The sequence below is a fragment of the Ostrea edulis genome, chromosome 1, assembly GCF_947568905.1.
Source record: "Ostrea edulis chromosome 1, xbOstEdul1.1, whole genome shotgun sequence".
Lineage (NCBI taxonomy): Eukaryota > Metazoa > Mollusca > Bivalvia > Ostreida > Ostreidae > Ostrea > Ostrea edulis.
Genome location: NC_079164.1, coordinates 10,637,816 through 10,661,883, shown reverse-complemented (window position 1 = coordinate 10,661,883; position 24,068 = coordinate 10,637,816). Strand labels below are relative to the sequence as shown.

The 24,068-nt window shown below is 35.5% G+C and overlaps 1 protein-coding gene across 9 annotated transcripts in view; it reads right to left on the bottom strand.

Moving 5' to 3' along the window:
* Positions 1-1,383: 1,383 nt before the first annotated feature.
* LOC125664122 (multidrug resistance-associated protein 1-like) overlaps positions 1,384-24,068 on the bottom strand; it is a 38,460-nt gene continuing 15,775 nt past the window's right edge. For 6 of the 9 annotated variants that reach the window (XM_056152643.1, XM_048896670.2, XM_048896672.2 and 3 more), the window contains 21 exons: positions 21,574-21,894; positions 19,961-20,098; positions 18,514-18,739; positions 18,378-18,441; positions 15,533-15,659; positions 15,090-15,266; positions 14,904-14,969; positions 11,602-11,769; positions 11,282-11,459; positions 10,471-10,549; positions 9,531-9,687; positions 9,092-9,329; positions 8,561-8,871; positions 7,673-7,872; positions 6,230-6,356; positions 5,382-5,483; positions 4,129-4,275; positions 3,810-3,968; positions 3,372-3,538; positions 2,963-3,157; positions 1,384-1,513 (listed from right to left, as the gene is read on the bottom strand). In XM_056152643.1, coding sequence (XP_056008618.1) covers positions 1,399-1,513; positions 2,963-3,157; positions 3,372-3,538; positions 3,810-3,968; positions 4,129-4,275; positions 5,382-5,483; positions 6,230-6,356; positions 7,673-7,872; positions 8,561-8,871; positions 9,092-9,329; positions 9,531-9,687; positions 10,471-10,549; positions 11,282-11,459; positions 11,602-11,769; positions 14,904-14,969; positions 15,090-15,266; positions 15,533-15,659; positions 18,378-18,441; positions 18,514-18,739; positions 19,961-20,098; positions 21,574-21,894 — 3,462 coding nt within the window. In that variant the 3' untranslated portion in view covers positions 1,384-1,398. The remainder of the gene's footprint in view (positions 1,514-2,962; positions 3,158-3,371; positions 3,539-3,809; positions 3,969-4,128; positions 4,276-5,381; positions 5,484-6,229; positions 6,357-7,672; positions 7,873-8,560; positions 8,872-9,091; positions 9,330-9,530; positions 9,688-10,470; positions 10,550-11,281; positions 11,460-11,601; positions 11,770-14,903; positions 14,970-15,089; positions 15,267-15,532; positions 15,660-18,377; positions 18,442-18,513; positions 18,740-19,960; positions 20,099-21,573; positions 21,895-24,068) is intronic. The other 3 variants (XM_048896671.2, XM_056152645.1, XM_056152644.1) reach the window with 1 other exon arrangement.

Genomic DNA, 24,068 nt, shown 5'->3' with positions numbered 1-24,068 from the left:
GAATTAGGTAGTTCAGATGAGGAACATTTCATTAGTTTTAGCTAATCAAGCTTGTAATAACCCCTTTGTAAGGCTCATTATTATAACTGTATTTCAAACGAACTTGGCATTAATTCCACATTTGGTATCGTACTTATATTCATTCCTCATTTGGTAATCCAATTCATATTCAAACTTCCATTTCCAAAGACGAAATTCTTTTAAATCATGTTTCAGCTTTAAACGCATTTGATATCCCAATCAATCGATTGAATGATTATGAATTACCGTACCTATACTGGATGCCAAAACTACACAAAACCCTTACAAATAGAGATACATTGCAGGATCGAGTAAACGTTCTACCTACACAAAACCCCTACAGAGATCGAGGAAACGTTCTACCAAGTCTTTATCTTTACTCCTCACGAAAATATTAACTGTTTTGTAGAAGAAACTTCAGACGCACTGTGCCACATCATATGCAAGAAGTGGTGTAAATTAAATATGTATAGTCCAAAATTCCAAAGGACTTTTCATAAATTTGAAATCATGATTATTTTCCCAAATAAACATCATCAAAACGAACGACTTTTAAATACTTTACACGACCATTCCTTATAATGAATTAAAAACCAGATTTTTTGACATCATTGACAGCTATTCTTCAGTGACAATCGAGGATAGGAATAAACATATCTTGTACTCAGTCATTCGAAAATGACTGTTAAACACCATTCCGATTCTTGGCACATTAAAAAAGAAGCTGGAGTTCCTTATTGAAAATTTCCAATTTGTGTTTGATGATCAGGTCTTCGAGCATTTGTTGGAAATCCCATGGGTACAAATTGTGCTCCATTCTCGGATATTCATAATTGAATATTCTATTGAACATACATGTAGATGTCAAAGACAAACTTACAACACAATCTTATGACAAACGAGATGGCTTCAGCTTCTCCATCATCAACTTGCATGTGCGTTTTATATCGATGCAGGATACTGAAAAATACGTTGATGCTACAAAGGTTTCAACAGTCTCGTTTAAAGTAAGCATTTTGTAAATTCTACGGTTAAAAAAATAACGCCCTCGTTTATCAATTGAAGTATCTAAACACAATTTACAGACGATAATGGAATATTGCTATGGAAATATGGGAAGTTAATGATCGAAAAGCTGAAAATCATTGTCCTCGGACAAAACATCCAGCATACTGTTCTTGTTCCTGGCTGTTGAATTGGGTATATACTCTGCTGAAAAGTTTTTCTCCCAAGTAGAGTTAAGCAATTTAGGTCACATAGAATATTTTTTCATATTCACGTTGAAATAAATATATCGTTGACACCATTGGAATTAAAGTATGGCACAATACATTGATTTCATAGTAAAATCAAAGAAACAAATATTCTTTCATCTATTTATTTGATTAATCCCGCATTTTTGACAAGTTGATAAAACATGCTTTTAGAATCTGCCAAAAGATTCTGTGGTGTATCATACTCCAGCACACATCCTTTGTCAAGAACCATAATCCTGAAAATAAAATGTAGTACATCAAACTCGTATGGATTGATAAAGCATCTCACATGGAGTATAATTTCACCATCAAACGAGTACTGTAATCTTATCTCATTATTTGGAGGGGGCATTTCAAATTTATATATTTGGAAGGAACTGTATGCAAAAATAGGGAAGTCCTCTGATAGAATTTGAACTTCACAACTTTTCATTCACGGAAACAAAGTGACACCGAATAATAAAGGATTGATTTTCCTAATTGTACGTTTTACTCCAGTTAAACAATGTGTGGTGTTGAAGTTTAAAAACAGGAGGGTTTAATTACATTGCATGAACCAGTGAATATAACAAACAGTGATTAATCTCATCAATCATATAACGAATACAAAAGCAAAAGAACGGTAAACACAGACCCCTGGATATACCAGAGGTGGTATCAAGTGCCTCAAAAGGATAATCGTTCTGTTGACCGGTAACACCCGCCATAAACCCACATGTAACGATTACACTATAAATCAGTCTTACTATATAAATAGAAAAACGGACATACTGAGAAATTAAGATAACATCTGGGATCATTTTTTTTTCATGACCCAGAGTTTCGTTATAAATTTCATAGTCCTCTGTGCTAAACCCACCCCATACCTGTTGAAGTTCATGGCAGTCTTAAGTCTGGTGTGTACCTGTCTTAATCCACCAGTGGTTTATGTTCGTTGTCTGTATGCCATAGTTTATCAATATGTCGATTCTACTGTAAACTTGCCATGCTGCATCAATATATCATTCATAGGCTATCACTGCATTAAGTCTGTTCTATGCTTGCCGTATTCTATTAATATGTGAAGTTTGTTTTAGACCTGTTGTAATTCATCATTGTGTTAAATCCGCTGTATGCCTGTCATAGTCCATCACAGTGTTAAGTTCTCTGTGTACCTGTCATTGTCCATCACAGTGCTACGCTCTCTGTGTACCTGTTAAAGTCCATCACAGTGCTAACCTCTCTGTGTACCTGTCATAGTCCATCACAGTACTAAGTTATCTGTGTACATGTCATAGTCCATCACAGTACTAAGCTCTCTGTATGTCTGTCATAGTCCATCACAGTGCTATGCTCTCTGTGTACCTGTCATAGTCTAACAATGTGATATATTGTACATCTGACAATAGCCGCTAACAGTTTTACTTCTGTCCTATATACATATGTTGTATACCTGGTATTATCAATCACTGTGTTGATTATGTTCTATACCTGTCAGAGTCCATCATTGTTGATTATGTTATGTAAAAGGTGAAGATAACGAACAGTGATCAGTCTCATAACTCTAAAGGGAATACAAACTAGAGAGTTGGGCAAATGCGGACCCCTGGTTATACCAGAAGTGGGATCAGGTGTCTAGGAGGAGCAAACATTACTGACCGGTTATAACTATAACATTCCATCACTGTGTTAATTATGCTGTATACCTGTCATAGTCCATCACTGTGTCAAGTCTGTGCGCAATGGTCAGCACTGTGCATTCTCGGAACTCCTCGCGTATTGTCCTCTGTATAAGATCATCTGTCTCCAAATCAACTGCTGCCGTTGCTTCATCCAGAATTAGAATTTTTGTTTTCTTAAGTAGAGACCTTGCCAAACAAACCAGCTGTTTTTGACCAACACTGGAGATAAAATATAATATAATATATAGAATTTCGTTTCCAGGGATTATTTACAAAAGTACATTTTCACAGTTTGTGAAGTGTCGCATCTTAAAATTTAATCCCTCTCATTCTCAGTATAATCACATTTGTACACGAGTAAACAGCGCTCAGTTTTGTTTCTACAATAAATTTCATGCATTAAAATTACAAAGAAAAAGATATATTTCGGTACCTGAAATTATCTCCCCTTTCCCCGCACTCTGAGTCTAAACCAGTAGAGAGAGACTGAACGTATGACTTCAGATGAGCATGCTCTAAGGCATTCCAGATCTCTTCATCCGTGTACTCGTCCATAGGGTCAACGTTCATCCTCAGGGTACCAGAAAACAACACAGGGTCCTAACAAATATACTCAAACCGAATACAAATGTATAACACTTCTCTTTCTCCTATTATTCCTTTTCATTTTTATTGATAATCGAGGTGTAAATTATCGACCAAGTCCGGGGTTTTTTTTACTTATAGAATGTTAATGATTTTATTGCAACAACCAAGAAGTCAATATCAACCAAGGATTGAATTCAAATTTTGCCAACGTTTTTGCCATAATTACCATGAAAACTAACAATTGGTCTCACAAACGTCTACAGATTTAGAGAAACTGTCCTACCTGGGGTAAAATAGTCAGGTTAGACCTGCAATCATGAAGACCAAGATATGTTAACCTTTCTCCATCAATCTCAATGTTCCCAGAGACTGGTTCTATCAAGCGGAACAGAGACAGAGTCAAGGAAGATTTACCTGCCCCTGTTCTCCCAACAATGCCAACCTAAACACAAATAATAACGTTTGTCAAAATAAAAGAATAGCGATGTTTCTCTGAAAACAAATATCAATCGCCTATACGATAATTGTCAATTGTTTCAGTAAAATCGCATTATCATGTTATCATTTTATTAATTGCATGCTATTTTCTTAAACAAACATACCTTTTCTCCTGGTTTGATGGTAACATTGATATCTCTGAGTACCAAGTCTAGCTGGGATCTGTATCTTGTGGAGTAAGAGGACAGGGTGATCCGACCTTGACCAGGCCAGCCTTCTGAGGGTCGGTGGTCAACATTGATTAGATCAGCCTAAAGAGAAAGCTATTTCATTCCAAAAAAATATTTTCCATTAATGTGCCATGTGATATTGACAATATATTTAAAGTTATACGAGTCATTCTCCCTTCTAAAAGTCATATCGATTAACTGATAATGAATATTGCTTTTCCTGCGAGTTTAAAAGTATATGCGGCTGCTAGATCATTCACAATATATCAGAAATTTTACTAAATTTGAAATCTCAAACCATTTCTCAAATTCACATCAAAATGTATGACTTCTCAAAATTTTACACGACCATTCCTCATGATGAATTAAAAACTAGACATTTTTACTTCATAAGCACTTCCTTGTTCGATTAAAAAGGAAATATTCATATCTAATGATCAGTCATTCAAAGAATTACGTAATAAAAGATCACTCTGATTCTACGCACAAGTCCTTGGAAGTTGATATTAAAAAGATACTGGTGTTCCTCATTGACAATACCTTCTTAGTCTTTTTAGATCAAATATTCCAAGTCTGTAGGAATTTCCATGGGCATAAATTGTGCTCCTTTATAAGCTGACCCGTTTTGTATTCTTACGAAGCAGAATGTATTCAAAAGCTACTACATGAGAAGAAAACATCTTGCTGTCGCTTCAACTAGACATTTAGATATATCGACGACATTTTATCTATTAATCATTTTCATTCATATGTCGATTTGACTTCAAATAAAGGACACCACATAGTCTTCTACATCTGATTCGTATTTAAATATCTTATTGAACATAGATATTAACGGCAAACAAGCACCACTAGATATGACTATTTCCTTTTAGTCGAAGAGGTAAATTGGCTATGATGTCAAAAAATCTAGTCTTTCATTTACTGTGGAGAATTTGTTCCCTATAATGCATCCTACTGTGGAGAATTTGTTCCCTATAATGCATCCTACTGTCTTGATATCAAGTTGAAATGGAAACATGTATATCACGGCCTTTTTATTGAGCATCACCACAAGGTTTCTATCGAGCATAACAAACAAAGAAACTACAAAGGTTCATTTTTAACAGAATATTAGTGAATGTAAATAATATAAAGCGCAGAATTTTGTTGTAAATAGTGAATGACGCTGAATGCAGAACTCTCACCTCCGATTCATTGTTTGTGTACTCAGCTATCCTTTCCACCGATACCGCATTAGTCTCTACCAAGGTGAACACGTAGACAAACCAATTCATCAGCTGTGTTATCTTAAGACATAAATCAAGGATATACAGTATGTATATGTATATATATATATATATATATATATATATATATATATATATATATATATATGTGTGTGTGTGTGTGTGTGTGTGTGTGTGTGTGTGTGGCTAGATTTTTTCATAGTTGGGAGGAGTAACCCTTCATGAACAAAATTACAAGGGAGACATTCTTGCTGCCAGTGTTGTACCTCATTTTAATAACCACCCATCTTCAACCAGTGCTTGTGTTGCAGGACGTATACGTACAAAGGCAATTGTGTCTCTTAAATGACCTCAAAGTCCAGATATAAACCCTATTTAGCCCATTTGGGACATAATTGATCATCGACTTCGCCAAAATACACGGCCAATTTAAACATTAGATATATTACACAGCATCAGGAGTGAGAAACGCTACCACAGCTTCAAATTCAACGTTTTATCGGATACGTACAGAGTTTGTCATTCGTGTACTGTGAACGGAAGTTACACTAGATAATAATAATACAAAACCTGTTTGGTTTGACGTTGATAACATGCTAACCGTATTTAACGTTGTCTTATTCATAAGACACATTTCACTCACTAGATAGAGATATTTTTTAGAGATCAAGGGATGCTATCCAAAATGACGTCAAATATGAAAAGTGGTATTCATATTATAGTATGAAATGATTATCATACTTATGGCTAAGAGAAAACAGCTATTTGAGGTAGGATAAAATTATGTTTTTTTTCCTGTGACTTACAGTCAGAGAGTATGTAACTGAGAGTCCAGCTGTTCCGGCACTAATGTTGTCTTTGGTTCCTACTGCTATCATGCATGCCGCTAAAATGACCAAACAGCCCAACATTTCCACGTGAACACTTCTCCAGCTGTTGATATTATTGAACTTCATCAAGATATATACGTAGTGAATGGCGCAGTGAAAATAAGGCTTTGTGATGTCCATTTCTTTACTTGTTTAAACATATATGACTGTGAAATATATTGACAATTGACATACTAGTACCGTAAAATATAATTTCGGCATCACAAAGTACCTCCTCATATTTTCTTTTTCAACTTCCACGTCATAATAGCCAAACCTGTCAACTATTGTTGACAATTTGGTATCTACTATAATCAGTGATCAAATCTTTATATAATCTCTGATGTATACCTTATGTTAAGCTATTGATGCAAGGTGTAGATAACGAACAGTGATCAATCTTACAACTCCTATAAGCAAATCATTTCAGGATATGTATCCCATACACCGCATTTTGTTTTCCCTTTAGACATAGACAGATATATTATTTTAAACAATATGTATTACGACAGGCTACGTCATATCACAGGAGTTTCAACAGTCTTGTTTAGATTAAGCATTTCGCAAATTCTATGGTCGTTTTAACGGTCTAGTTTGCCAATACAACTTGTTATCGGGTCAAATGCTATTTTACTTTTTCAAACTAATTGTTATGTGGTTCTTAATACACTGATTTCCACTACCGATTACTCCGCTTACCTTATCAAAATATAGGACTCATGGAGCGTGTGACCGGTTGCCAGGGAATGCTTATTTATCCTAGGCATCCGATCCTACCTCTGGTATATCCAGGGGTCCGTGTTTGCCCAACTCTTTGTATTCCTCGTAGGTGTTATGAGATTGATCGCTGTTCATTATATTCAATCCTTTCATTCTTTAATCCAACTGAGTCTTTCTGGTTTATTTTACGTTCCAGAGGATCCGGGTTAGAATAGATCCTCATTACCCCTTTCATGTCGTAAAAGGCGATTAAATGGGATGGTTCTTTGAATAAGACCGCGGAAACCAAGGCCCAGTGTCACAACATGTGTGGCACGATAAAGATCCCTCCATGCTTAAAGGCTGTAAGCAACGAGCATATGCCTAAAATTTACAGCCCTACATTGACAATTGTGATATCTCGATCTGAGTGAAAAGTTTTCGAAAGCGACGTTAATCATTATACAGCGAACCAACCAAGCAAGTGCACATCGTAACATTATCACTATTTTCGCGGGTGATTATTCTTATTTCACATGGAAACTATCGTTTTACGTATCTATATTAATTAACTATTTTCCGGAGGGACGACACTCTTCAAACAAGCGAAATATACAATCAAGGAATATTATGAAATGCTATACGAAAACTTGAAACAGATGAATAAAACGAATACTCGACCTAGTGATGACAATATCAGCCCAGTCAACCTGATGGAAGTCATTCACTCTCCTCTGCATCTCTATCAGGAATTGGTTCTCCTTGCCAAAAGCTCTGATAACACTTGCACCAGCCAAAGTCTCACTGAAAAAACTGTAGATCGGGGATCTCTTAATTGAAATAATTCTTCTCAGTTGCCTTGATGATGGCAAATGGAAACTCTGCCAAAAGAAAAAGACTATCACTAAATTATCGTTTCTATGTTTAAATACACATAGAAATACACATGTCAAATCAATTCAGAAAAAAATCAGCATTTCGAAACCTTTATGGTCGTTATAACGATCTAATATACAAATGCAGCCTATCAATGGGTCAAATGATGTATGAAGTGTATCATACCGATTGTTAGACCCTTCTTTACATACTGAGTTTGATTACGGATTCCTTCCTTTACCTGATCAAGATGCAGGAATCACGGCGGGTGTGACCGTCGACAAGGGAAGCTAACTCGTCATATGCACCTGATTCCACCTCTGGTATGTCAAGGGGTCTGGATACTTAAAGAATCGTGAATATTTATCTTGACTAAAACATTTAAATATCAAGAGTGGCATTCACAAGTGAAAATAACAAAAGGAAATCAATCCCATCATTCCATTAAAAATACAAAATTAAGACGTCAAAAACGGACTCCTGGGAACATCAGAGGTGAGATCGGGTGCCTAGGAGGAGTAAGCGTTCCCTGTTAACCAGTCACACCGGCCGTGATGTCAATATCTTGACCACGTAAACGGAGTAATTCGTAGGCAAAATCAGTATGTAAAGAACGGTATGACAATTTGTGTGAAACAACTGACATCTTTCGAAACGAATGACTGTATTCACTGTAATAAGAAGCAGTAATACCATGATAAGGTAGTATATCACGCCGAGTGGGATAACTACAAGCAGAAACCAGTGAACACTGTATGTAATGGCTGCCAGAACTCCCATGATTGATATGATACAGAAAATCAGGTTCTCTAAATTAACTGGTAGCATGGTGTCCACTACTTCCATATCCTGAGAGAAACGGTTAATGATCCGACCCGATGGAGTTGTGTCGAAGAAGCTGATTGGACAGCGCACAGTTGTGTGCAGTAGGTTAGCATGCAGTGTGCGAGATGCAGCAACTGTTCTCAGTACACATAAAATTCCAAATAGCACCATGGAAGTTACTGTCAATGAAGCAATTAATAATGTAATGTAATCCTCGTTTGGTCAACCTATATTACTACTCACCATGGTATAATTAAATAAATCATTAGAAATGTATTAATTTCAAGTCGCGAAAGGTATATTAGTTTCTTATAAATCATAAGCGTTTGATCTGTGTTTCCATATCGTAAATGGTATAAAATACTACACGAAAATTATAAACGGTATGTGCTGTCATACTTTGCCCTAATCCAAATCCCAAGTAACTCCCAATGAAATGAATATTCCTTTGCTGAACACTGCTGTTGTTATTCGTTGTTGCTTTGGCTGATTTCATAACAGGGTCATCTGTCCACCTGCTCAGCCAAATGTTTCCCAGTAGAGTTAGGCATTCATTAAGACTATACAAGATCACCAACAAGACGCAGTATCCCAGACCAATGGTCCTAAAGTAGGTCATAAACTGCTTCCACTTCACCTATTGAGATATTTGAAATATATATATGAAACTGAAATGTAAAATGAAAGGATTAATTTTACATAATTGTTTTTATGTAACAAAACGAGGTTCTAATTAACGCATGGATAAGTAGAAACGCAATAGTCAAGTCGTTACATCCTTCCCTTCATCTACAGAAACTGCGATCTGAATTTCATTCATATACTTCCTGAAATGTACCTTTCCAATTTCCGTTGTCTCTTCCTCAATAAGATTATGCTTAATAAGATCTTTCTTGACTTCGTTATCTTTCGTCACAGAGGTAAGTCTGTGAGTTGCATGGCTTGAACTGCTTTTTACATGAAGATGATTTGCACTTAAATCATTTATAGATTGTCTAAAATAAAACAAATGGCAAATTAGACAAACACGATGTCTCGTAACATGCCTGAAGAGAGTTAGTAGATATGTTTTGTCTGTAAGAGAAAATGGATGCCACCACTGTAAATTATTATATTTACCATGATACACAATGTCATATGGTACAATGAGTGCCAATACATCGCATCATACGTGGAAGAAATAAAAATTAATACCTTGACAATATACACAATATGATGCCCTGCCTGACTAATTATAGGATCAGTGAAGCGGATCGTTTAACCTTAATGCAAAATGTAATTAAAAGTCCTTCTACTGTCATTTGTGAAAGAGTACGACAAAATAGTACCCAGATTAGAATTCTACTTAACATAAAAGTTCAAAGTTCAAAACTGTAATCCACCGTCCTGTCACATGTGAAAGGTTTCAAGGAAATCAAATCCCTGATAGTTACTACCAAAATAGCGATATATGATCGAGAACCCAGCTCTATTTAGACGTATTTACTTGAAACTGTAGGAGTTACATTAGTATCGGGGGCAAAAACTGAGAAGAAAAAATTCGAGTACATTATTCATTTCTAAATAGTTATTTGGCTTATACCAAATCACATAATGATAGTTGAAATAAGATCGCTACAAAACGCTACCGCTTCGCTCTATTTATATCATATCGGCTTTATTCACTCCTACTTACCGACACCCACCGTTGTGTTATCATTGCATACAAAATTATATTAAGATATGGGAGTTGAAATATAGGCATTTAGTTCAATGTAAAATATTACAATAGCTCATACCTCAAATCAAATACTGATCCATTTGTTTCATTCGATGTTAGTGACGTTAGTCGCTGTAAGACTTTCACCATAACCTCCTCTAAAATCACAGATGGTGTGTTAATTTTTGTTTGTTTTGATGTTTTCTGCCACACTCAACAATTTTTCAGTTATATGGTGGCGCCCAGTTTTTATTGGTGGAAGAGAGAACCCAGATACAATGTACCTGGGAAGAGACCACCGACCTTCCGAAAGTAAATTGGGAAACTTTCTCACTTACCGGCGCGAGCGGGATTCGAAGCCGCATCGACAGAGGTGAGAGGCCGTGTGATTTTGAGCGCAATGCTCTAACCACTCGGCCACGGAGGCCCCCCTGGTGTGTTAATTTTATACCAATTATAATATATGATAATCGTGAACAATATACATGCTCTAACGAAAACAATTGTCCTGTGGGGAATACCAATAAGGGTATTTATTTGAAATACTGGACATCAGGATGCCATATTCTTTTTTGGTGTTGATAAATTACTTTTTTTCATGATAAATCGAACGACCTCGCCTGAGCATATCAATTTCACACTATGCGCTTTAATGATAACTGCATTTGAATGACTGATAAGCAGCTGATAATTTCATGAGGAAATACATTACGTTTCCCGACAACCAGAGTGTAGACCGGGAATGGGTGAGAGTGGAGCTGAAAACCTATCACACGAAAACTTCACCAGAAGAAAGATATATATTACAGATACAAGGACAGATTGGTGATTTATAGGAATAACGCGGAAATATCTAACAGAGGAATGAATCCCATCAAATCAATTCACACCTTCAACGTCCCCTTCATCTGTATCATTCAAATAAGTCTCTAAAACTTCAGCAAATGGTCCAGCATGATTAAGCAGTTCGTCGTAAGTCCCGGATTCCGATATTTTTCCATTGACTAAAACAATTATCTCATCAACCTTGGGTAGCCACTGTATGCCATGTGTAACCAAAATACATGTCTGTCAACGAGAATATACGTTTAAAGTTTCTTCTGAAATCTTTAATATTTCACACTTCCAATGAAAACAATAGTGGTTCATAGATAGTGCGTGTATGTAAATGATTTAACATCAACATTACTACTTTGAAAGTGTATCCTACCTTGTCTTTCAGTAACCCGGATGATCCAATAACTTCATTAAAAATATGGCGGCCTACATGAGAGTCAACTGCGGACAATGGGTCGTCAAGGAGATAGACGTCCCTGTCACTGTAAACTGCGCGTGCTAGACTCACTCTCTGCTTCTGACCACCACTTAAATTGATTCCCTATACAATGGAAAAGTGAAAATAACGAACAATGGTCAATCTCATACTTCATATAAACAACATGAACTCAAGAGTGGGGTTGGTTGGTTGTATATTGTTTAACGTCCCTTAAAGACCAAATATACCGCGCAGTTTCTTCGTGGATCACTAGCTGTGGGCAGGGCTTATCTATGGTCATCTTTATTTACCTGGCCAAACGATCACACTGTTGTGTATAGCTTTGATAAACACAGGAGTGCCTCTAAGGGTTGTCTGCAAAGGTTATGTGGTCATAGTGTTTGTATAATGCTTGTACCCCTAACAGTAGCGGACTCATATACTACATTCCCCCTCTTTCTTTATGCAAGGTGAAGATAACGAACAGTGATCAATCTCATAACTCCTACAAGCAATACAAAATAGATAGTTGGGCAAACACGGACCCCTGGACACACCAGAGGTGGGATCAGATGCCTAGGAGGAGTAAGCATCCCCTGTTGACCGGTCACACCCGCCGTGAGCCCTACCTTACCATCATTCACTGGCTCAATGTATAATTTCTATTTGTAACTACATAAGAATTATTTCAATGACCAACATTTTTCACAATGCTATGCAAGTTTTTTCCTCATGATTACATATGGCGCGCAGCATATTGCTGTCCTCAGTTGACAGTGTCATATAAGGAATAAATGGAAACTTTACAAATTTTGATTGCAATCAACTGCCAGTTAAGGAATTTTTGTAAGAATTAAGTGTTATGACTAAAAAAAATAGTATAACTGAAAAATAATAGTTTTGTTACTGATTAAATTTACAAGTATGTGTCTCTTGTGTGGTTTTCTCCCAAGCGGTGTATGGTAATGATGTAAGAAAGTATGTAAATATTAACTAGTCCTCGACTTCTTTAGATCAGAATCAGGATGTCTTTAATATACCAGCAATTCTTCATTATTAATTCTTATCACTATTTTCGACAACCGAAACACGTGCAGTAAGATATGCCTAAAAACACATGTGCAACCAACGCATACTTGTACATTATCAATTTATCATTTCATACTGAACAAAACTGCCTGTTGCTAGACGTACACCAGGTGTACACAGAACATGGATTTTTTTTTTAAATCTTACTTGTCAAGAATTGTAGGACAATATTATGAAGTCAGCACTGCTTTTTTAAACGATGCAATGTGCGTGTGATTCAATCTTTTGAAAGTTAAATTTTGTGTAAGCCATTCAACTTACAGCTCTTCTTGTACTTCAATTACTCAAATGAGCAACAATTGGGCTGTCCCTTTTATTATTACATGTAACGTAAGTGCAAAGTTCGATCTATAGATAAGCTGCAAGCCCCCCCCCCTTTTTTTTTGTTTAAAAACAACCAGCATTTACTCAAGAATTGTAGGGCAATATCATGTAGGACCCCCCCCCCCCTTTAAACGATACAACGTTGTGCTTTAATTCTAGGTGTCTGTTGTTTTTAAAACAGATAACTACTGAAATTCTCGCTAATCATTGCGGTATAACTTGGACAGAAATAACGTCAACCACGCCTATAATACCCCTCCCCCTCCCCAACTCTACAATTTTACAAAGTGCATATTTCAAAAAGTTTTCTCCATAAAACCGAAAAAATTAAACCTTGTTTATGCCATAGATTTAATACAACCAGTTAAAACTCAGAATAATAAAGAATTTAGTAGCTATTTGTTAAGACTACTAATGTGAAGCTTAGGACCGTAATCGTAAGTGCACCCCCAACCTCCGGTGTAAGGGGAGTAACTGTACAAATGTAGGCCATTATCTATGTTTTAGAAATTAAATGTGCAAATTATTGTTTGATCATAGGGGGCAGGACTTGTTTAGAAAAATCAAGACACCCATGTAGGAAAAATATATGTGTATTTTTCCTAGAGCGGTGTCTTGGTTTCTACAAAAGCCCCTGTGTTTTGATGTGTATAATTTATATATATGAGAAATAAAACAATGATTATCAAAGTTGGGACTTTTTTTAAAAATTGGAATTCTAAGAAAATACCCATCGTGGACAGTTCAATGCTATCAAAACTCTGGTATACTGAACTCCCTCAAGATCTAAAGAATTTCGGTAATTATTGGCAGATATTTTTATCAAAATACCTTTCTTGGATAGCTACATACCACAGTGTCGGCAGATGTCAATCCACCTAATATCTATTGTTAAAAGATTGAATGCCATTAATCAGGAAAGATGTAAAGTTTGGGGGGGGGGGGTAGATTAAAATTGAGTCTTTAAGAGTAGGGCAAACACGAATCAATAGGCGTCTTGGGGAACACAGTACTCAAACTGCTATCATACTATCCTAAAATACCGAAAACGTACTTATTTGTACTGGGTCAAAATATCTGCTCGACTTTGTACAAAATCCGTTATCATACAATTTGATTTGAAAATAAATTGGTTGTACATTATTTATCTTATAACCCAATGATGAACAATGAGTTTAATTACCATTGTATGCGCGTCAGTTCCACGATACAATTATTGGTTAAAAGTCCAACTTTTGTGAACATTAACTTTTCCACAATAATCATTGCCCAACAAGGACTCCCTCATCTTGTCTAAATGACCTTTGAATCCATAATTAATCTGATGTCAAATCAAAAATGAAAGCGAAACATGTTGAGAGTGTTGCAAAGGTAATACATACCCACATTGCCAAAAGCGATTTTCCTATAAAGGGTCATGAATTATATAAAAACTAAGCAATCATACAGGAAATCACACTAACCAAATAGGTAATCATCGCAAAGCTACATAAAGGGTTATATCTCGTGTATAAGTAAGTCAACATCATTCATATTGAAACATGATATCTAGTCATTCCGAAGGTACACATCGAGTTTTACATCCATGTTGTTAAACGGAATAAAATGAATGAGAAAAAGAAAGTTAATCTAAAGGATCATACCTCTTTTAAAACTTGATAGAGTGTAGTTAGAAAGCTACACACCTTGTTTCACACGAAAATTACAAAGATTCATGGACCAACATGCGGAAATGAATATAATGGGAAACGCAAAATTCAAATTGTTCAAGCATAACGAAACTCGAACTTAAGATGCAATTATATAATCGCCATCAAGCTACACAGCAAGTTTTCCATCAGTACCTCAAACCATAATGAAGTGGGACATTCGGACAGCGAAAGAGTAGACATTGAGTCCTTCCATTTTCCCTGATAGCAGACGAAAATTCTGTTCACGTTAACGTAAAATTTCTTACCAGTCAAGAATACTTTTGAAAGAGATATTCATTAATAAATGCTTCAATCTAATATCCAAAACATCGAAGAAACCTTTTCTCCTATTTCTGTCTGATCTCCTGCCGGCAGTATATCCAGGTCCTGAATGAGAGCACACGCCTCCAGAACTTCATGGTAACGTTTGTCGTCCATCTTGTTTCCAAACAGAACATTTTCTTGAATTGTTGCATTTTGAATCCAAGCTTCTTGTGAGACGTATGCAACGGAACCCTGTTGTAGTTATTATAAGATGGATTTTTTCATATGAAAATATAATCGAATTTATCTTTTATGTCATATTGAATCTCCATGAATGTAAGGCGTTGGCATGATTGATATCCCGCTTAATCATTCATCCCTCAGAGGACATCTGAGACTATATGTTAGCTTTGAGAAATTGGACAATTGTATTGTGTCTTCAATATATGTGGATTCACTTCTACAATCGTGTTTTTATTTGCACTAGCTAAACAATTATCTGATGAATTAACACTAACCTTGACGCTGACTTTTCCCCTTATTTTTATCATTTCCCCCAATATGGCTGACAACAGTGAAGATTTCCCTTGTCCCACCTGTCCAACTACTGCCACAAGGCCTCCCTCTGGGATCGCTATATTCACTCTAAATAAATAGAACATCAGTTTGGACAAATTGTTCAACCACATTTAATACTTTTATACAAGAGGCCAATGGGCCATAACAGTCATTTGAGTCACCTCGGTTCTATTGTTGTTCAGCAGATGTAATTTTGAGGATCTATACATATTTCAAAAGAAGGTCCAATCGCAAGGTAAAAAACACAAGGGCACATATCGTAAAGAATGTGAAATATGAAAGCCCTATCACCGTTCATTCTAACGTTCTGCCTAGCGTTTCAAACTTACAGAGGGACAGACAAACATACCAAAGTTTCAAAGATTGATATATTGACGACCTTTTATGTATTAACAATACTCGTTTTCATTTATTAACAGCTGTGAAGAAAAAACTTCAAACGCACTGTGCGACTACATATGCCAAAAGTGGTGTAAATCAAATGTGGATTCTAAAAAATTCTAAAGAACGTTTAGTAAACTTTAAATCGCAAAACTTTTCTCAAATCAACAATATCAAAACGTATGACTTTTTAGCTCCTTACGCGACCATTGCTCACAATAAGTTAAAGACTAGACTTTTTTTTACATCATAGACAGTGGCTTCTTCAACAATTTGGAAAACGCAAATATTTCAATCTAGTAATCAGTCATCCAACTAATTACTTTGTTAAACGCCACTCTGATTCCACGCACAAGTACTCTGAGGTTGAACAAAAAATATGCTGGAGTTCCTTATTGACAATATATTCGTGGTCAAAGGTGATGAGATCTTCCAACAGTCTGTTGGAATCCCCATGTACACGAATTGTGTTCCTTTGTTAGCTGACCTGTTTTTATATTCCTATGAAGCAGACTGTATTTTTTAAAACTTACATGTGAGAAGAAAAAATTCTTTTGCTGTGGCCTTCAATATATCGACGACGTATTATCTATTAACAATGATACTTTTTACTCATATGTTGATTCGATATATTTCAGTGAACTCGAAATAAAAGACACCAAAGAGGCGTCCATTTCTGCGTCATATTTAGATATATGTTATTAAAAGTAGATATTAACGGCAAACTAACGACTCAAATTTATGACAAACGGAATGATTTCAACTTCTCCATCGTCAACTTCCTATATCACTGTTTGCGATCTTCACCTTCCATTAATGTAACAATATTCCATTATCACCTGCATATGGTGTTTACATCTCTCAACTGATTCGATACGCAAGAGCTTTTTCTACGTATGGTAAGTTTTTAAATCGAAGCAATCTACTGATGAACAAGTTGATGGTACAGGGGCTCCAACAGTCCCGCGTAAAATCAGCATTTCGCAAATGTTATGGCTATTATAACAAATAAGTTTGCCAATACAACCTATCATGGGGTCAAATGCTGTCTGACGCTTTTCATGCCAATTGTTATGCCGTTCTTGGCACACTGATGTTGACTACGGATAACTCCATTTACCTGATCAAGATATAGAGCTCCTGGTCGGTGTGACCGGTCGAGAGGGGATGCTTACTCCTCCTGGCCACCTAATCCCACCTTTGGTATATCCAGGGGTCCGTGTTTGCCCAATTGTCTATTTTGTATTGCTTATAGGAGTTATGATATTGATCACTGTTTGTTATCTTCACCTTTCATTTGTCATTTCGATGTATCCCATTGAACTCGAAATAAAAGACACCACATATTCCTCTACATCTGCTTCGTTTATTTGTTGTTTAACATCGCGTGCGAGAATTTTTCACTCATATTGCAAAAGTCACCATTGCCAGTGAATGACTGCAAAATTTAAATCTATATTCGGTGCAATTACGGCCTTTGAGCCTTTGCTCTTACACGGACATCATTTTTTCCGTTCTCATCCCAAGGACCGCCCCATTTCGTATCCTGCTACGACAAGCAAGGGGTATTGTGGACCTATTCTTACCCGTACCATCTGCTATTTTATTGAATATAGATGTTAACGGCAAACTAACAGTCCATTTTATGACATTTTCAATATATATAACCATCTTAGGTCCACTCAGGGGTATAAACCCAAAATCCTAGGGTCATGAATTTTATAGTCTGTTATAGAGGCCACATTCCTCATTACAATCATGGGAACATTTTCCTTGTTTGATATTCAGAATTAAATAGGATTTTGTAAGATATAGAACAATTTCAATATTTGATCGTCGTATTCCCACCTTAGTGTCTGATCCCTAAAACCAACATTGTTCACTATTATTAAGCCGACAAGTTGCCTCATTTTTGTCCAGAAGAAGGATATTTTTCAAAAATGAAATACATTTTCAATATATGACCAACTTAATTCTACCCTGGAACATCAACCATGATTCCTGGGGCCATACACTCTACAGATTTTGGTATCGGGCTTATCGATCATTATAATCATCCTAATAATTTGACTGTAAAGAAGAATATACAAGAAAACTACAGTAACGTTGATGGTTTTGATCATAGTCTTTAAAGCATTTTTATATTTGCTCATAGCACATAGTAATAGTGATTCACTCCTTGATACTATTCTACAATCCACTCCACTTATATTGAAGTTGGTAATATTGAACTATATCTTATATTGAAGTTAAAATAAATCCCGCAGTAGCAATATTCATGTAGTTCAGCATTGGTTATATTGAACTTTGGATATAATGAACAATTCAGGTCGGTGCCCTGTATTTTAATATATTCGGAGTAGACTGTACTAATACTGATGGTAAAGACTAGTGCAAACTCACTCTTTTAATAAACTGTTGCTGGTTTCCCAAGCAAACTCTCCATCGATGATAGCAACAGCCTCCCCTAAGAAGTGATAAACATGTGTCAAGTATAAAAATATACTGATGTTTTCTTATTTCAAAGAAGATATTTTACCTTGTTGACATCTTTCAACATTATCCTCCTGGATATCCACTGCATTTAAGAAGGTATTTATTCTCTTGAAAGCCACAAAAAATCTCATATTGTCTCGAACACAATAATACAGGTAGTCGACGGAGTATTTCAGTACGTTGAATAGAGAAAGGGAGACAAATACTGTCTTGGCATCCAGAGGTGTATCACTAATATGTATGTATGTGAGAAACACTGTAGATATGACCTGAAAAGAAATATACTAAATTCTAATAACAGTTGGAATCGGTAAACGGATGATCAGAAATTATTTATAGTAACTGTTATATCTGTTCTGAAGATTAAAATATATTATTTTCCTATAAACCTTTGCTTTTGTTTTTGACCACGTTTGAATTCTTGCAACGCTGTCACACGCTACACTATCATTGAGAATGGAAATGGGATGCATTCATTTGACGTAAATCTAAGAGATACACATTGCATTTTCAATATCTTAAAAAGCACAAATTCTGAAATAAACATAACTGCCTGGTCAAATATTAGATATAAAGCATGGAGAAAATCATTTTATTTGGATATCGACTTCCGCATTTTATCCCAGTTGAACTCGCAACATGCTTAACCAAATCTCCTAACAACATGTGACCAGCACACCTAACCTCTCGACGATCTAGGTAAGTTCGAATGAAATTGCTTTTAATTACGATGGACTTTCCGCTACGCTGTCGAATACTACTTGTCGCTTATACAAACATGAATCCCGTGGGGATCCGGGTTAGAGTAGGTCCTCAGTACCCATTACTTCTCGTAAGAGGCGGATGAGACCGCAAAAACCGAGTTCCCATGTCACAGCAGGTGTGCCACTTAACCTCTCGACCATCTGGGCAAATTCGCATAAAATTGCTTTCAATCACGATGGAATTATTTCTACGCTGTCAAATATCCCCTTGTCGCTTATACAAATATGATTCCCGTGGGGATCCAGGTTAGAGTAGGTACTCAGTACCCCTTGTTTGCTTGTCGTAAGAGCCGACTAAATGGATAGTTTCATCGGATGAGACCGCAAAATCCGAGTTCCCTTGTCACAGTAGGTTTGGCACGATAAGATCCCTCTCTGTTCAGAGACCGTAAGCGACGAGCATAGGCCGAAATTTTGCAGCCGTTCACCGGCAATGGTGACGTCTCCATAAGAGAAATATTCTCGAGAGGGACTTTGAATAATATACAATCAATCAATCGATTATGCAAGCACGATTCCTGTCTATCCGGGGATATGCCATGTCAAATATGGATGAAATTGGTCAAGTTGATCTAGCTAGAAAGTTGGAAATATAAACATCTCTGTGATTACGTGGACTTATTGAACTACGATAACAAGACAAAATGTTGATCAGAAAAGTGAACTTGAAACCATAACTCAAGTAGGTGAAAACAATGACGTTGAGTATTATTTAAATTTACATACTAGAAAGGGGGTTATGTGGAAAAAGGTTTCAGCAATTCGTTCGAAGACTTTAATTTTGAGCATCTCTCTCAACTCTACATTTCTCTTGTCTATAATTTTGTCTTTGAAAATCATTTCCCAGGCGTACAGCTTTAAGACCTGCAAATGATACACATATATAAAAACACATGTTTACTGTAAACAATTCTAAACAGTGATATTTACCTTATAATTCTTTTACATTAACCTTTTTACTGTAAACAATTCTAAACAGTGATATTTACCTTATAATTCTTTTACATTAACCTTTTTACTGTAAACAATTCTAAACAGTGATATTTACCTTATAATTCTTTTACATTAACCTTTTTACTGTAAACAATTCTAAACAGTGATATTTACCTTATAATTCTTTTACATTAACCTTTTTACTGTAAACAATTCTAAACAGTGATGTTTACCTTATAATTCTTTTACATTAACCTTTTTACTGTAAACAATTCTAAACAGTGATATTTACCTTATAATTCTTTTACATTAACCTTTTTACTGTAAACAATTCTAAACAGTGATGTTTACCTTATAATTCTTTTACATTAACCTTTTTACTGTAAACAATTCTAAACAGTGATATTTACCTTATAATCCTTTTACATTAACCTTTTTACTGTAAACAATTCTAAACAGTGATATTTACCTTATAATTCTTTTACATTAACCTTTTTACTGTAAACAATTCTAAACAGTGATATTTACCTTATAATTCTTTTACATTAACCTTATTTAAACACCGATGTTTACCTAACCAATTAGAAACACTGATTGTTGCCTTAAACAGGTCGCATTACGGATTGTAATTTAGCCAAGATAATGGGCAATATCACATTTTACTGAACTATGCAATAAAAGTCCTCACTTCATCGACTTCAAAGCTTTTTCAATGATCAGATTTTTTAACATAACAAAGGACATCAACTTCAGGGTCATATTTTTTGGTACCAATAAAAAAGGGTTCCGCGGAAATTCTAAAATTGAATTTTTATTTTAAAAGATATGCGCAATTTAAAAAAATGTCACTGAAATTACATGTATGTCAACTTTACATCATTTTTCTAATTGAATTCGAACCACTACCTTTACCCAAAGGTGATACGTTAAACAAATTCAAATTTATATTATAATTTTCTGCTACATTACAATGTTTGTAAATATCTGAACAATGGTTTGAAAGAAGACTATCTTTTATTAACGACTACATTTTGTGTGGGATTTTTATTCAAAATATCTATATTATATTTGACAATCCTATTAAGACAATATATATCAGTATATATCAGGACAATTAAGTATAGGACATTCTGAGTTAGAATTGAATAAATATTTGCCAATTGGTTTAAACACATAGCAAACCATCCCATGCGATATACAATAAGCGCTTTGATCTTTTGCAAAGTAATTTTTCTGGGATCAGAATAGAATAGATAAGGCATTGCCTGAGGTGCGATAAAGTCCAAATATGTTGACATTGTTTTGAAATTGTTTACAAATACTTTGATGTCATATTTTATATCAAATGTTGAATACTATACAGATCTCAGAAGATCGTACCCTAACTACATGTTCGAAATAGTTACCTTTATACCATTTATAACTTCTGACAAGAGATGTATGCGGTTGTCTTTGAGCATCATTTGTGTCTGCATCACTCTAAACAATCTTGAGCTAATAACTACATTCACAATCATCAGCACTATCAATACGCCACATCCTGCAAATGTAGCATATCCGAGGATCTCATACAGAAAGTAAATTGAAAGTATAATCTCCAGAAGGCTTTCAAACCATATCCCAAGGTACATCATGGCACTTCGTATGGTAGAGGTATCAACTGACATCAAATTCAAGATTTCTCCATCTGATGAAAACTGCTTCGAATGATGGCTGATTGTCAATACCTAAATATAATTAAGAGGTTGTCATTACCTTAAACATTTAACTGATCAAGATGTATGGTTCAAGGTGAGTGTAACTGGTCAACATATAAAAATACTTACTAGTCCTAGACACCTGATTCCACTTCTGATGTTTGCAGGAGCCCGTATTTATCTTTTTTTTTTTTTTATTTTCATAAGATTCGTGGGCTAGATCACAGTTTGTTATATTTGAGTTTTCATGCCGTGGTCCAAGACCACTGTAATTACTTTCTAATCGCTAGAAACTTGCCGAGGATTACGAAATTTACAGTATCATTCTATAACATGAATGTATCAACCACATTAAAACATGAATCCATATTCTGGCGACTAGCGCATAAGATGATAATACTGGAGAATGGATGCAAGAACTAAATAATATACTGAATATAATAGTATGGTCAAGATGGTTACGATTAGATTTTAAAATCAAGGGATTTGTTTTATTAGTGCAAGTTGGAAATACTATCTCTCAAGAAAGAGTTTAAGCTATTCAATGCATAACGATCATATTACTTGTATATATCTTATAATTGATGATCTGAGTTTCGTATTCATGGTATCGATTTGAAGGATTTATCAAATTGAAATATTCTACCACAGGAATATACATAATTGTCATTACTGCAAATTCATGTTGCTTTGAACATTATAATGAAGTCAATAGGAAGAGCATCTTTCATTAAAATTATTTTACAATGAATTGTATTTTCATACAAATCTCTTGGTTAAAAGTTAACAAACAATTTTTCATAACAATATGAAAAAGAATGCTATCTTTTAAAAATTAGGTTTTTCTTATTTTTGGTGGAGAAAATTCTTCAAAAAAGATTCAAGTGTGAAAAGAACGGATTTTAATCACTTACCAGTCACGGTATACACATTCCACTTCCATCATTATCGGACAATAAACATGAAAAGGTGAAAATAACGAACAGTGATCAATTTGATCAATCCTTCAAAGAACACAATTACGAGTTTGGCAAACACGGATCCCTGGAATGACCAGAGGTGGGGTTAAGTTCTTATGGGAATTAAGCACCCCTGCTGATCAGTCAGACTCATCGTGACCCCGTAGTCAAAATCAGAATATGAGGAACGACCTGACAGTTGATATGAAACATTCATCCTAATAACAAGCTATGTTTGCTTATTAAATCACAACAGCTTATTTTCTGTAATCTGTCTAAATTTTGGAAAAGATCATATGCAGATCTCTTATGTATCGTGCCTTTAGACATACCGATGGAGTTTCATCTACTAACAATACACATATTTCTTGATACATATCAATTCAATATATCATAGTGAACTCGGATTAAGTCACAACACAATATTCCATATCTGCTTCTTATTAGATAGGTCGACAGGGGATGCTTACTCCTCCAAGGCACCTGATCCAACCTTTGGTATATCCAGGGATTCGTGTTTGCCTAACTATCTATTTTGTATTGCTTATAGGATTTATGAGATTGATCACTGTTCGTTAGCTTCACCTTTTCGTTCACCTATTTATGATGTAAAAAAGCCTAGTCTTTATTCTATCATGAGGAATGGTCGTGTAAAGTGTCGAAAAGTAATCCGTGTTATGATGTTGGTTTTCGAAAAGGTTTGTAATCCAAATTTACCATAACTTAGGAATTTTTGAGAATCCACAACTCAAATTTCAAGATCCCTCTATGAAAATAGGATGTTTACCTCACTCCAGAGATTTGAAGATTTCACCTGTCCTGGGAAACAAATTCATGTGACGTGGCTCATAAGTATATACCGTTACCCAGTGTACTGCGTGTAGCTAAATACCCTAAAACTGATATTGTGAGCTTTTAGCCGTTAATAGGTATTACATGTATATGATGGACGTAGGAATGGCCTACCAGAGGAGGGGATTTGTCCCAAGAGGTATAGAAAGTACTTGCAATGTATATCACTTTTAACAACTGTATACCATTTCAGCTAACTATGCTGGGAAACGGGCAAATCGTTAAGGTTGAAGTGGGGGTCTGGGGCTCGCTGGAGATCATCTCAGGTACGTAGTAATCGAAACGAAAAATGAAAAATCATATATTGCAAGTTCTTCTGAGTTACTGCATAAGCCTTTGGTAGTTACTGGGAAATGTTCTAAAAGCACATGATATATATACTAAACATTTCGT